The sequence below is a fragment of the Theropithecus gelada genome, chromosome 9, assembly GCF_003255815.1.
Source record: "Theropithecus gelada isolate Dixy chromosome 9, Tgel_1.0, whole genome shotgun sequence".
Classification (NCBI taxonomy): Eukaryota; Metazoa; Chordata; class Mammalia; order Primates; family Cercopithecidae; genus Theropithecus; species Theropithecus gelada.
Genome location: NC_037677.1, coordinates 94,014,493 through 94,027,554, shown reverse-complemented (window position 1 = coordinate 94,027,554; position 13,062 = coordinate 94,014,493). Strand labels below are relative to the sequence as shown.

Genomic DNA, 13,062 nt, shown 5'->3' with positions numbered 1-13,062 from the left:
ACATCTGTCTTCCTGCTTAATCCTCCCAGCAACTGATGGAGGAGGCAGGGCAGGTAGCATGGCTCTGCTTTAAAGAAAAGCAAAGAGGGTTCAGAGGTTAAGTGGCTTTTCCTGAGGACTCATGAGGACACCAGGGGAGCTGGGATCAGGGCCCAGAAGACTGGCAGTTCCAGGCTCACTCTGCTGGAGATGGCATGCCCAGAGCAGCTGGGGAGGCCAGGCATCCACCTGTTCCCATACCAGAACAGCTCCAGGAGCCCCACAGGGCTGCAGGAGAACTCAGTCAAATGCCAGACAAGCGAGAAGGAGCAAAAGGCTTTATTGATAAATATGCAGATATGTCTGTCCACAGGGACCTGCTGTGGGGGCCACGACGAGGCTGCAGACCTCCCACTGCCTGGGTTATAGCCAGAACATGGCCCTGTGCAGACCCTGCCACGACAGCCCAGCCGTCCACCACCCGCCTCATCTCTGCCAATTGTGCTGGGGGCAGAGAGAGGCAGAGGCCCGCCTCAGGCTTCCCGAGCCCTGGGGCTCACGGGTGGTTCCCTCCCTTCCAAGAGAGTGGCACTGTGCCCAGGGGAGAGCCAGGGGATGGGGGCAGAGGAGGGAGACAGCAGCTGCTTCAGACCCTGAGCAGAAAACTGGAGTGAGCACAGCTGGCAGCACCAGATGACAGATCTGGGCTCCAGGGGCCTCCTGGCTGGCCCTCGTGGCTCGAACCTGCTGCGGGAGAGAGGCAGGGTGAGGGCCCTGTTCGCCTTTTCTCTGACAAGGTTGCAAGGCCTGTGTGTGGCCGCCTGCTCCCTGGGTACCGGGAACTGGTGGCACGTAGTGCCCTGAAAGGCAGGGTCCCTTCACAGCTCGCCCATCAGCCAAACTGAGGGGAGGGCCCCTGCAGAAAATGACAGTACTGGAAGGCAGCAGCAGGGCAGAGGCCTAGTGCTCCAGGCGGGGCCTCTTCCCAGGGGTCCGTGGGCCCATCAGTCCTGGGGTGGTGGGGGCTGGTTGATGATGACCTGGATGACAAAATCTTTCTGGATCTTGGTCTCCTGGAGCCGTGTGCGGTCTGTGAGCAGCTTCCCGGAGAAGAACCACCGCTGCCACGATGGCTCGATGCCCTCCTGGGCATGCAGCTGCCTCTTGAGCTGCCCCACCGTGTCGGGCAGGCTGGCGCTGAGCCTCACGTCCTTGCCTGTGGACAGGCGCACCTTCAGCGGGAACTCACGGCGCACGCTGGGTGGGGGCTCGGGGGGCTCCAGGCTCTCCTCCTCTGTGTGCTCCAGGAGCAGGTTCACGGGCGGTGACAGGCAGTAGATGGGCAGCTGGTAGCGATTGCCCAGCTCATCGTAGCATTCACAGAGGGTGCCTACAGGAGAGGCAGGGCTGTCAGAATCAGCTTGGGGATCCACTATCATGGATTAAATGTTTGGGTTTCCCCAAATTCATATAGTGAAACTCTAACCCCCAGTGTGACTGTATTTCGACACAGGGCCTATAGAGAAATACTTAAAGTTACATGAGGTCATAGGGTGGGGCCCTGACCCTCTGGTCCGCTGATCGGAAGGATGGTTCTTTTTTTTTTTCTTTTGAGACAAGATCTCCCTACGTTGCCTACGCTGATCTCGAACTCCTGGGCTCATGCAATCCTCCCACCTCAGCCTCCCGAGCAGCTGAGACTACAGGTGTGCTCCACTGCCCTGGCTTATAGTTCTTGTAGAGACACTAGAGCACTATCTCACTCTCCACTCGCTCCCCATGTGAGGACACAACAAGAAGGCAGCCACCTGCAAGCCAGCAAGAGAGTCTTCACCAAAACCTGAACTGGCCAGCACCATGATGCCAGATTTCCCGGCCTCCAGAACTGTGGGAAATAAATGTCTCTTGATTAAGTCACCCAGCATGTGGTATTTTGTTACAGTAGCCTGAGCAGACTAATACACCTGCCATGGCCACCCCACAGTCAGATCTCCCTAGGACAGCCTGATGACTAGGTGTACAGGACTGGAGTCAGGAATACCTGAGCTGGCATCCCAGCTCCACCAGGTGCTGGCTTTTTCATCCTGGCATATTATTTTTCATTTCTTCACATGTGCCAGATGCTGGGGTTACAGGAATGAATGAAACAGCACAGCTCTGCTTTCCATGGGCCTTAGTGTCCTTACTGGTAAAATGTAATGCATGCAGAAATATGTTTATTGTCTCTTGAGCACCTACTAAGTGCTGGGACTGGACTAAATCATGTTATATGTATCTTGCTGAATCCTAATAATTATCTCCCCTTTACAGTTGTAAGACACTCAGGCTCTAAATTTGAGAAGCTCCTTGCTAAAGGCAACATAGTTAGGAAAGGGAAACATTCAGATTGAAACCCAGGTTTGTGACCAGGCACAGTGGTTCCCGCTTGTAATCCCAGCACTTTGGGAGGCCAAGGCGGGCGGATCACCTGAGGGTGGAAGTTCAAGACAAGCCTGACCAACAAGGAGAAACCCTGTCTCTACTAAAAATACAAAATTAGCTCAGCCTGGTGGCACATGCCTGTAAACCCAGCTATTCAGGAGGCTGAGACAGGAGAATCACTTGAACCTGGGAGGCGGAGGTTGCAGTGAGCCAAGATCGCACCATTGCATTCCAGCCTGAGCAACAAGAGTGAAACTCCATCTCAAAAAAAAAAGAAACTCAAGTCTGTGATTCTAGAGCTCTACTGTTACCCTCTGCTTTACATGGCCCCATAAGGCTACTATGAACTTATGTGAGCTAATGCAGTGGAAGTTTCTAGATCAGTGTCCAGCACATAATGACCCAATAAAAGTCATTATTGGGTCATCAAGGCCAGTGGATCACTTGAGCTCAGGAGTTTGAGACCAGCCTGGCCAACATGGTGAAACCCGGTCTCTATTAAAAATACAAAAATTAGCCAGGCATGGTGGCACATGCCTGTAATCCCAGGTACTCAGGAGGCTGAGGCAGGAGAATTGCTTGAACTCAGGAGGTAAAGGTTGCAGTGGGCCGAGATCCCACCACTGCACTCCAGCCTAAGCGACAAAGTAAGACTCCATCTCAAAAAAAATAATAAAAAATAAAATAAAGGTCGGTGCCTTGGATGTTCTAGGGTCCCAAAATGCATTTGTGACACTGCTTTGCAAGTTTGTTGATGTCTTTCTGTCGTGTCATTAGGCAAGCACAGACTGTGTCTCATTTTCTCATTTTCCTTGTGTACCCACTCCTAGTCCACGCTCAGTAAGGGTTGCTTGAAGGAATGAACACGTGAGTAACCACCTGCCCCACCGCTCCACACCCCTCAACACCCTCAGACTGTGCTGGTGACCCCCGAGCTCCAGCGGGGATAAAGCCCTGGCCCTGCCCACTTACCATGAGGCAGGGTGATGCTGGCTCCATCCAGGATGGCCTGGGCCAGCTCGTGGTCGTTGGCTTCAGCAGCATAGGCGGCGGCCTTGAGGGCATCCCAGATCTCCTTGCGGCCCTCAAAGGCAGGCGCTGTGTCCCAGAACTCATCCCGTTTGCTCCGCAGCTGCCCGTCAGTCATGGGGTAGTCGCTCTTCCACTTGAGCCGCTCTTTCTTCAGGGGCTCATTGCGTCCTGGGCAGGACAGAAGGAGAGGCTCAGCATCTCTAAAGCTACTTGAGCTGCAACCTGCCCTCCCCGTCCCCTACCCTCCCAGGCCAGACCCTGAAACCCTGCTGCACTGGCTACTAAGTATTCAGGTCTCTGAAGCCCTTCCTAAATAGCAGGGAAGAGTCAGGAAACTTCACATAACCAACCTAGGGACATAAAATAATTGTGTCAGCAAAGCATATGCTACCATTGTTTTTGTTGCTTTTTTTTTTTTTTGACATGGAGTTTCACTCTTGTTGCCCAGGCTGGAGTGCAGTGGCATGATCTCAGCTCACTGCAACCTCCGACTCCCAGATTCAAGCGATTCTCCTGCCTCATCCTCCTGAGTACCTGGGATTACAGATGCCCACCACCACACCTGGCTAATTTTTGTATTTTTAGTAGAGATGGGGTTTCACCATGTTGGTCAGGCTGGTCTGAAACTCCTGACCTTGTGATCCGCCCGCCTCGGCCTCCTGAGTGCTGGGATTACAGGCGTGATTGAATGAATGATCATGTGGGGCAGGGCACGGTGGCTCATGCCTGTAATCCCAGTGCTTTGGGAGGCAGTAGGATCGCTTGAGCCCGGCAGTTCTAGACCAGTCAGGGCAACATGGTAAAACCCTGTTTCTACAAAAAAATTTTAAAAAATTAGCCAGGCACGATGGCACGCTCTTGTAGTTCTAGTTACTACTTGGGAGGCTAACATGGGAGAAATCACTTGAGCCTGGGAGGTGGAGGCAGCAGTGAGCTGTGATGGTGCCACTGCACTCCTTCCTGGGCAATAGAGCGAGATCATGTCTCAAAAAAAAAAAAAAAATTATTAACAATTTTAACATCTTGTTACTAATGCCCATAGTCACAAAGATTTTTTTTAAGAAATCGTAATCAACAAACTCCCCCCAAAATTCCTGCAGCATCTGACAAATAAAACAATTCTGTCAAATGTCATTTTTCTTGTTACCCAGCTCCAAGTGACCTCCAAGACAACTCCAAACCACAGTCAAGACTGAGGGCAGAGGCGTCTCTCAAAGGCTTTTGGAGGCTCAGTCATCTCAAAACTAAAGGCAGAGTGAGCCACAGGAGTGAGATGTGAAGCACTCTGCTTCCACTATAACTCAGGTCCTACGCCGAGAGGCAGAACTAAGGCTAGGGGCCACCACCAGATTGCTCCCACTGGCTGAGGCAAAAGGAAGAGAATAGCAGGCACTGACCTCCGCTGAGAAAGAATCCCAGGCAAGGCTTTATTTATATACACGATCCCATTTCATCCTTGCTTAGGCAGCAGGTATTACTATTGCTATTTCACAGGTGATAGGACAGATTTAGAGAGATTAAATGACTTGCCCCAGGTCACACAGTGAGTGAGGGTTCCACCTCAGGTCTGACTAAATCCTGTAGTTCACCACCGGAATTCACAGTGTAGGGGCAGAAAACTCTAAAGCTGAACATTTAATTTAAAGTGTTCCTGGGGTGGTGAGGTGGCAGAAGGAAAGGCAAACCCTCTCTGGAGGAAAATAACTTCAAACCAGGCCTCTAAGAATTCCCAAGATAAAGTTCCAAGAAAAATAAATAAGGTAATAGTTTTTTTAAAAAAATTTCAATATGCAAGGAAACAAGGTAGTACAAGCTTTACTGGCAAAAACAGCAGATGAAAGAATCAGATTTGCAAAGACTTTGGATAGATTATGAAATACTGAGTTAAGGGATGAGGGCCTTAAAAATATGAATAAGAGATTATAAAGAATGATCAAGGAGATTTAAAAAATGTTTAATTTTTGTGGGTACATAATATGTATAACCAATAAGATCTTAAAAGAACCATATAGAATTTCTAAAAATGAAAAATATAGGCCGGGCCCAGTGGCTCACACTTGTAATCCCAGCACTTTGGGAAGCCAAGGCAGATGGACTACTTGAGCCCAGGAATTCGAGACCAGCCTGGGCAATATGGCAAAAACCTGTCTCTACAAAAAATACAAAAAAATTAGTCGGGCATGGTGGCGTGCACCTGTAGACCCAGTTACTTGGGAGGCTGAGGTGGGAGGATCACCTGAGCCCAGAAAGGCTGACGCTGCAGTGAGTCATGATCACGCCACTGCACTCCAACTCCAGCCTGGGTGACAGAGACCCTGTCTCAAAAAAATAAAAAGAAAATAAAAATAGAAAAAGAACAATATAATTGAGATTCCGATGTCTTTTTTCTTTCTGAGAGACAAGGTCACTCTGTTGCCCAGTCTGGAGTGTGGTGGTGTCATCATAGCTCACTGCAGCCTCAAACTTCTGGGCTCAAGGTATTCTTCCCCAGCAGCCTCCCAAGTAGCTGGGACTATATAGGGGACACTATGTCCTGCTAGGTCTAAAATTTTGAACTGAATTTCCAGAAGGATACAATAGGGAAAATGGGAATGAAGCAACATTCAAAGAAATCATGGAGATGTCCACTCCCCCTAAATTGATCTATAAATGTGATACAATTCCAATATAATTCCCGTCAGTTTTTTCCCAAGGAACCTGGCAAGCTGATTCTAAATTTTATATAGAAGAACAAAGATGCTCCTAGAAAAGAATCAGGTGGGAGAAGTTGCGCTGCCATGATCAGCATTAATTATAAAGCTACAGTTGGCACAGTACTGGAACAGGGACAGACTGTTGGACAAAAAAAAGCCAAACCTGGGAAAATATTTGAAGAGATTTATTCTGAGCCTAATGTGAGGGCCAAGACTTGTGATGCAGTCTCAGGCGGTTCTGGGAACATGTGCCCAAAGGGAGTTGGATTACAGCTTGGTTTTGTATGTTTTAGGGAGACTGAAGACATCAGTCATTACATGTGAGATATACATTGGTTTGGTGTGGAAAGGAGGGATAACTTGAAGGGGTGGGGACTTAAAGGTCATAGGTGGATTTAAAGATGTTCTGGTTGGCAATTGGTTGAAAGAGTTATTATCTCAAGTCCTCAAATCAACAGAAAGGAATGTCTGGGTTAAGGTAAGGGGTTGTGGGCCAGGCACGGTGGCTCACGCCTGTAATCCCATGCTTTAGGAGGCCAAGGTGGGTGGATCACCTGAGGTCAGGAGTTCGAGACCAGCCAGGCCAACATTGTGAAATCCCATCTCTACTAAAAATACAAAAATTAGCTGGGCGTGGTAGCAGGCACCTGTAATCCCAGCTACTCAGGAGGCTGAGGCAGGAGAATCGCTTGAACTTGGGAGGCGGAGGTTGCAGTGAGCCAAGATTGTGCCACTGCACTCCAGCCTGGACAACAAAAAGTGAAACTCTATCTCAAAAAAAAAAAAAAAAAAAAAAGATAAGGAGTTGTGGAGACCAAGGTTCTTATTATGTAGATGAAGTTTCATAGGTGGCCGCCCTTAAGAGGCAATAGATGGCAAATGTTTCCTATTCAGACTTTTAACAGGTGCTGGATTTTTAGCTAATCTCTTCAGGATCAGAAAAAGACCTGGAAAGGGAACGGGATTCTTTACAGAAAATGTAAACATACCCCATAAGAGACAGTTTTGCAGGGCCATTTCAAAATATGTTACAGTCCATTTGAACTTTTATATGGATGCACTTTCTTGCTTGGCCCCAACCTTGTCCCAGATACCAGCCCTCTAGGCAACTGTCTTCCAGTCCTCCAGCAGGCTAGATAGGAAATTGGCCAGGCTGCTAATCTTCTCTTGCCTACTCCAGATTCCCAGCCACATGAAGACACCCTAGCTGGACGATCAGTTCTTGTTAAGAATCTGACCCCTCAAACTCTACAACCTCGATGGACCAGACCCTACTTAGTCATCTATAGTACGTCAAATGCCATCCACCTGCAGGACCCTCCCCATTGGGTTCACTGTTCTAGAATAAAACTGTGTCTGTTGGACAGCCAGCCTGATCTCTCCTCTTCCTCCTGGAAGTCGCAAGTACTCACCCCTACTTCCCTTAAACTCACCTGCATTCCTAAAGGATAACAGTAACCTTTACAAGCCTAACACATCCTTTCATTTTTATTAGGTCTCTTCTTCCTTACCCTACTCTTTACAATAGGCTTTATGCAATCACCACCCCCACAACTTCGATTGCACCCTGAAAACTTGTCATCCCTACTATCTTCTGTCTAGTCATACCCCTATTCACCATTCTTAACTACTCGTAAATGCCCTGTCCCTGTTTACACTGCCAGTTTACACTATTCCTCCAAACCATCGTAGTGGCTGTCTCCTAGTACTATCCCTAATCTGCCACTCTTGACTCCCTCTTGGAGTGGATAGATGATCTTTGCTGACAGGGCACCCTCCAATATTTTCACCCTGATGAAGCCCTTTTTTTCACTTTTCTACTCACTCTTATCCTTGCCCCCATTCTCCAGTCACTCTTTACCTCTCCCTACCTATCTCCACCACACTATCAATCTCACTCACTCTCTCCTAGCCGTTTCTAATCCTTTAACAAACAATTACTGGCTTTGCATTTCTCTTTCCTCCAAAACCGCTGAGGCCTCGATTTACTCACTGCTGAAAAAGGAGAACTCTGTATATGTTTAAATGAAGAGTGTTGTTTTTACCCAAATCAATCTGGCCTGGTATATGACAACATAAAAAACTCAAGGATAGAGCCCAAAAACTCACCAACCAAGCAAATAATTATGCCAAATCCCCTTGGACACTCTCTAATTGGATGTCCTGGGTTCTCCCAATTCTTAGTCCTTTAATACCTGTTTTTCTCCTTTTATTTGGACCTTGTGTCTCTCATTTAGTTTCTCAATTCATACAAAACCACATCCAGGCCATCACTAATCATTCTATACGACAAATGCTCCTTCTAACAATCCCACAATATTACCCCTTACCCCAAAATCTTTCTTCAGTTTAATCTCTCCCACTATAGGTTCCCACACTGCCCCAATCCCCTCGAAGCAGCCCTGAGAAACAGTGCCCATTCTCTCTCCACACCATCCCCCCAAATTTTCGCCGCCCCAACACTTCATTACCATTTTGTTTTGTTTTTCTTATTAATATAAGAAGACAGGAATGTCAGGCCTCTGAGCCCAAGCTAAGCCAGCATATCCCCTGTGACCTGCGTGTATACATCCAGATGGCCTGAAGCAACTGAAGATCCACAAAAGAAGTGAAAATAGCCAGTTCCTGCCTTAACTGATGACATTCCACCACTGTGATTTGTTCCTGCCCCACCCTAACTGATCAATTGACTTTGTGACAATACACCCTCCCTGCCCTTGTGATAGTGTACTTTGTGATATTCCCCCACCCTTGTGAATGTACTTTGTACGATACACCCTCCCCACCCTTGAGAAGGTACTTTGTAATATCCTCCCCGCCCTTAAGAAGGTACTTTGTAATATTCTCCCCACCCTTGTGAATGTACTTTGCAAGATCCACCCCCTGCCCACAAAAAATTGCTCCTAACTCCACTGCCTATCCCAAACCTGTAAGAACTAATGATAATGCCACCAGCCTTTGGTGACGCTCTTTTCGGACTCAGCTCGCCTACACCCAGGTGATTAAAAAGCTTTATTGCTCACACAAAGCCTGTTTGGTGGTCTCTTCACACAGATGCGCATGACGCCGAGTAGCTGGGATTACAGATGTGTACCACCACACCTCACTAATTTTTGTATTTGTAGTAGAAACAGGGTTTCACCACGTTGCCAGGTTAGTCTCAAACTCATGACCTCAGGTGATCTACCCGCCTCAGCCTCCCAAAGTGCTGGGATTACAGACATGAGCCACCACGCCTGGACTGTTTTAATGTTAATGCTGGTCAGTTGTGCCTGAACTCCAAAGGGAGGAGAGTATAATGAGGCCTGACTCCCCTTCCCATCATGGCCTGGACTTGTTTTTCAGATTTGTTTGGAATCCCCTTGGCTGAGAAGATGGGTCCATTCAGCTGGTTGGAGGACTTAGAATTTTATTTTTGGTATACATGACAAATGAGAACAGAGAGCCCAGAAACAGACCCAGGTGTGTACAGGAACTTGCTTGCAGTGAGAAGGAATATTCCTGTTGCAGGTTGGAGGGGAAGATGACTATGTGTAACAAATGATGCTGGGACTATGATGGAAACATGAACTGCAATCCCCACCTCATGCCAGCCACGAAAATCAAAACCAGGTTATCAAAGGCTTAAGTATGAGGGACAGAAAGGACACACTGAAGAAACTGAAGGTTACAGTTTCATCCAGATATTTTTTATGAAGTTTAGCCTGGAGGTGTTTATGCCTTGACCAAGGAAGTTGCTCCATGTCATGATTTCTGGACTCCTTTTCTCTTTCATTATTTAGCAGGGATGATCCCCTAATAAGAGCTTTGATCCGCCAGGAGTCACAGTAATTATACAGTGACTCCCTCAGGGACCCCTGGGTGTGGGACTTCTGCCTCTTCCCTAAACAGCTGTTTAGCTTCAATGGCATTTTAACTTCTTGAGCTGAATCTATAGTTTCCCTGCCTTCCTTCCTCTTTTCCAGATGTCACTTCTTACTGGTCTCTATCTGCTGCTCCTAACATGGGGAGAGGGCAGGCCCAGCTCATGGGCCACTCCTAATCTGCCGAGGGCTGAGAAAGGGCACAGCCAAGCTGTCAGCACTGTCTACAAGAGAGGCTTCCCACAGAAGAAAGAGACCAGGCTTTGTGACATTTAAAAATGTTCACTGTTCGGCCAGCATGGTGGCTGACACCTATAATCCCAGCACTTTGGGAAGCTGAGGTGGAAGGATCACTTAAGGCCAGGAAGTCACAATCAGCCTGGGCAACAAAGCAAGACCCCTCATCTCTACAAAAAATAAAAAAAATTAGCCGGGCGCGGTGGCAATGACCTGTAGTCCCAGCTACTCGGGAGGCTGAGGTGGGAGGGTTGCTTGAGCTCAGGAGGTCAAGGCTGCAGTGAGTTATGACTGCACCACTGCACGCCAGCCTGGGTGACAGAGTGAGACCCTGTCTCATAAATAAATAAATAAATAAATGGCCAGGCACAGTGGCTCATGCAGGTAATCCAGGCACTTTGGGAGGCCAAGGCAGGTGGATCGCTTGAGTCCAGGAGTTTGAGACCAGCCTGGTCAACATGGAGAAACCTTGTCTCTACTAAAAATATAGGCATGGTGGCAGGCGCCTGTAATCCCAGATATTCAGGAGGTGAGGCAGAAGAATCACTTGAACCCCAGAGACGGAGGTTGCAGTGAGTTGAGATCATGTCACTGTACTCCAGCCTGGGTGACAGAGTAAGATTCTGTCTCAAAAACAACAACAACAACAACAAAACCCCAAAACAAAAACAAACAAAATAAAATGTTCACCTTTGGGCTCTGTGCCCGACAAGTGAGGTACTAGACTGTGACACAAGGACACCTGAGCTGTAACTGTGCCCATGCATCTCATTTTCTCTTGAGAAGACTAAAGAACTGACCTTTAAAATAAACAAAGCTCCATGGTGGCCCCTTTCAAAGTCATCACCTCAGGAGGCCACACACGTGCCTGAAGGATGCTGCCTTGGCTCACAAACCTCCTGAGCTCCCCCAGAGTAGCCTTCAGGGTCGCCTCCCTGCTACACAACAGCAGACAGCTTTGCTAGCCGTCATTTCTATGCTTCTCCCCCGCTGACAGTCACACTGTGAGTGAGCCTCTCCAAGTATTAACAGTGCCTAATTAATGCAGTGACCCAGGATACAGCGGTGACAAACTCTTCACCCTCCAGGTAGGGCCTCTGTGGCTGAAAATCTTAGAATGGTGGGTGAGGGGCAGGGGGCAGGCAGGGTTAATGTAAGCTGAGCCCCAGGAGTCCAGCCATTGCCTTCTCAGTCATCACTGCACCTCAGAGCCAGCAGAGGGCAGCCGCACCACCTCTGGACTGGTATTGGCTCTCTTCATCAGTGGGTCAAACGCTGCACAAAAATAACTCACCAAGTTCTCCAGGCCCAAAGTTAAGCATGTATAGGAGACATGCCCAGACGTTTGCAGCCCTACACACGGATGCTTACAATCTTAGCCACAGATACAGACAAACACAGAAAAGGAAGTTTTTCATCTAAGCATATGAACAAGTTGATGATGAACATATTAATTTCATTTACTTAAAAAGATATTGGCTGGCCATGGTGGCTCACGCCTGTAATCTCAGCACTTTTGGAGGCCGGGGCAGGTGGATCACCTGAAGTCAGGAGTTTGAGACCAGCCTGACCAACATGGCGAAACCTCATCTCTACTAAAAATACAAAAATTAGCCGGGCATGGTGGCACATGCCTGTAATCCCAGCTACCCAGGAGGCTGAGGCAGGAGAACTGCCTGAACCTGGGAGGCAGAGGTTGTAGTGAGCTGAGATCGTGCCATTGCACTCCAGCCTGGGAAACAAGAGTGAAACTCCATCTCGAAAAGTCAAAAACAAAAACAAAAAGATACTGTATGGAGTCAAAAAAGTTGGGCAGTGGAAAGTGTGAACATTCATACGCTGCACAAATTGGTGCATGTCTCTGGGAGGGCATTTGTATGGTACTGAGAAACTTTAAAATGTTCATCCCTTTGGCTCAGCTATTTGATTTCCAATAATTTATTCTAAGAAAATAATCACAAGTGTGTGGTGAAGACTTATCTAGAAAGCTATTTAACTCAGCACGTTTTTAATAGGGAAAAGCTAGGAACAACCTAATTCACACGGCCAGGAGAAAGGCTACATAAAATATGGGCATCCTTTCGAAGCATCGGCAGCAGCCACTCTGTAATGGTGATGTAGGATGCTGAGTAACACGGGAAAATGTCCACAACACAGTGAAAAAAGGTCCCATACAGCAAGTGCACAGTGCTCCAGCTTTTAATTCAAAAAAAGTATGTATTGGCCAGGTGGGGTGGTTCACCCCTGTAATCCCAGAATTTTGGGAGGCCGAGGCAGGCAGATCACTTGAGGTCAGGAGTTCAAGACCAGCTGGGACAACATGGTAAAAACCCATCTCTACAAAAATTAGCCAGGCTTGGTGGTGGTGTGCGCCTGTAGTCCCAACTACTCGAGAGCTTGAGGCAGGAGAATCGCTTGAACCGAGGAGGCAGAGGTTGCAGTGAGCTAAGATTACATCACTGCACTCCAGCCTGGGTCACAGAGCGAGACTGTGTCTCAAAAAAAAAAAAAAAAAGTGTATAATTATTATTTTTTGTTTGTTTTTAGATGGGGTCTGGCTCTATCACTCAGGCCATGTCATCATAGCTCACTGCAGCCTCAACCTCCTGGGCTCAAGTGATGCTTCCACCTCCGCCTCCTGAGAAGCTGTGATTACAGGCATGCACCAACATGACTGGATAATTAAAAAAAATTTTTTTTGTAGAGATGGGGTCTCATCATGTTGCCCAGGCTAGTCTCAAACTCCTGTCTTCAAGTGATCCTCCTTCCTCAGCCTCCCAAAGTGCTCAGCTGTATAATTATATATACTAAAAAGACAGAAGGGCCAAGCACAGTGG

The 13,062-nt window shown here is 47.9% G+C and overlaps 1 protein-coding gene across 1 annotated transcript in view; it reads right to left on the bottom strand.

The window, feature by feature from the left end:
- Window positions 1–300: 300 nt before the first annotated feature.
- The window catches only part of UBTD1 (ubiquitin domain containing 1), a 64,200-nt gene continuing 51,438 nt past the window's right edge, over window positions 301–13,062 (bottom strand). Inside the window, exons 2-3 of the mRNA XM_025397939.1 lie at window positions 3,373–3,600; window positions 301–1,369 (exon numbers count right to left, since the gene is read on the bottom strand). Of these exons, the coding sequence (XP_025253724.1) occupies window positions 984–1,369; window positions 3,373–3,600 (614 nt within the window). The 3' untranslated portion in view covers window positions 301–983. The remainder of the gene's footprint in view (window positions 1,370–3,372; window positions 3,601–13,062) is intronic.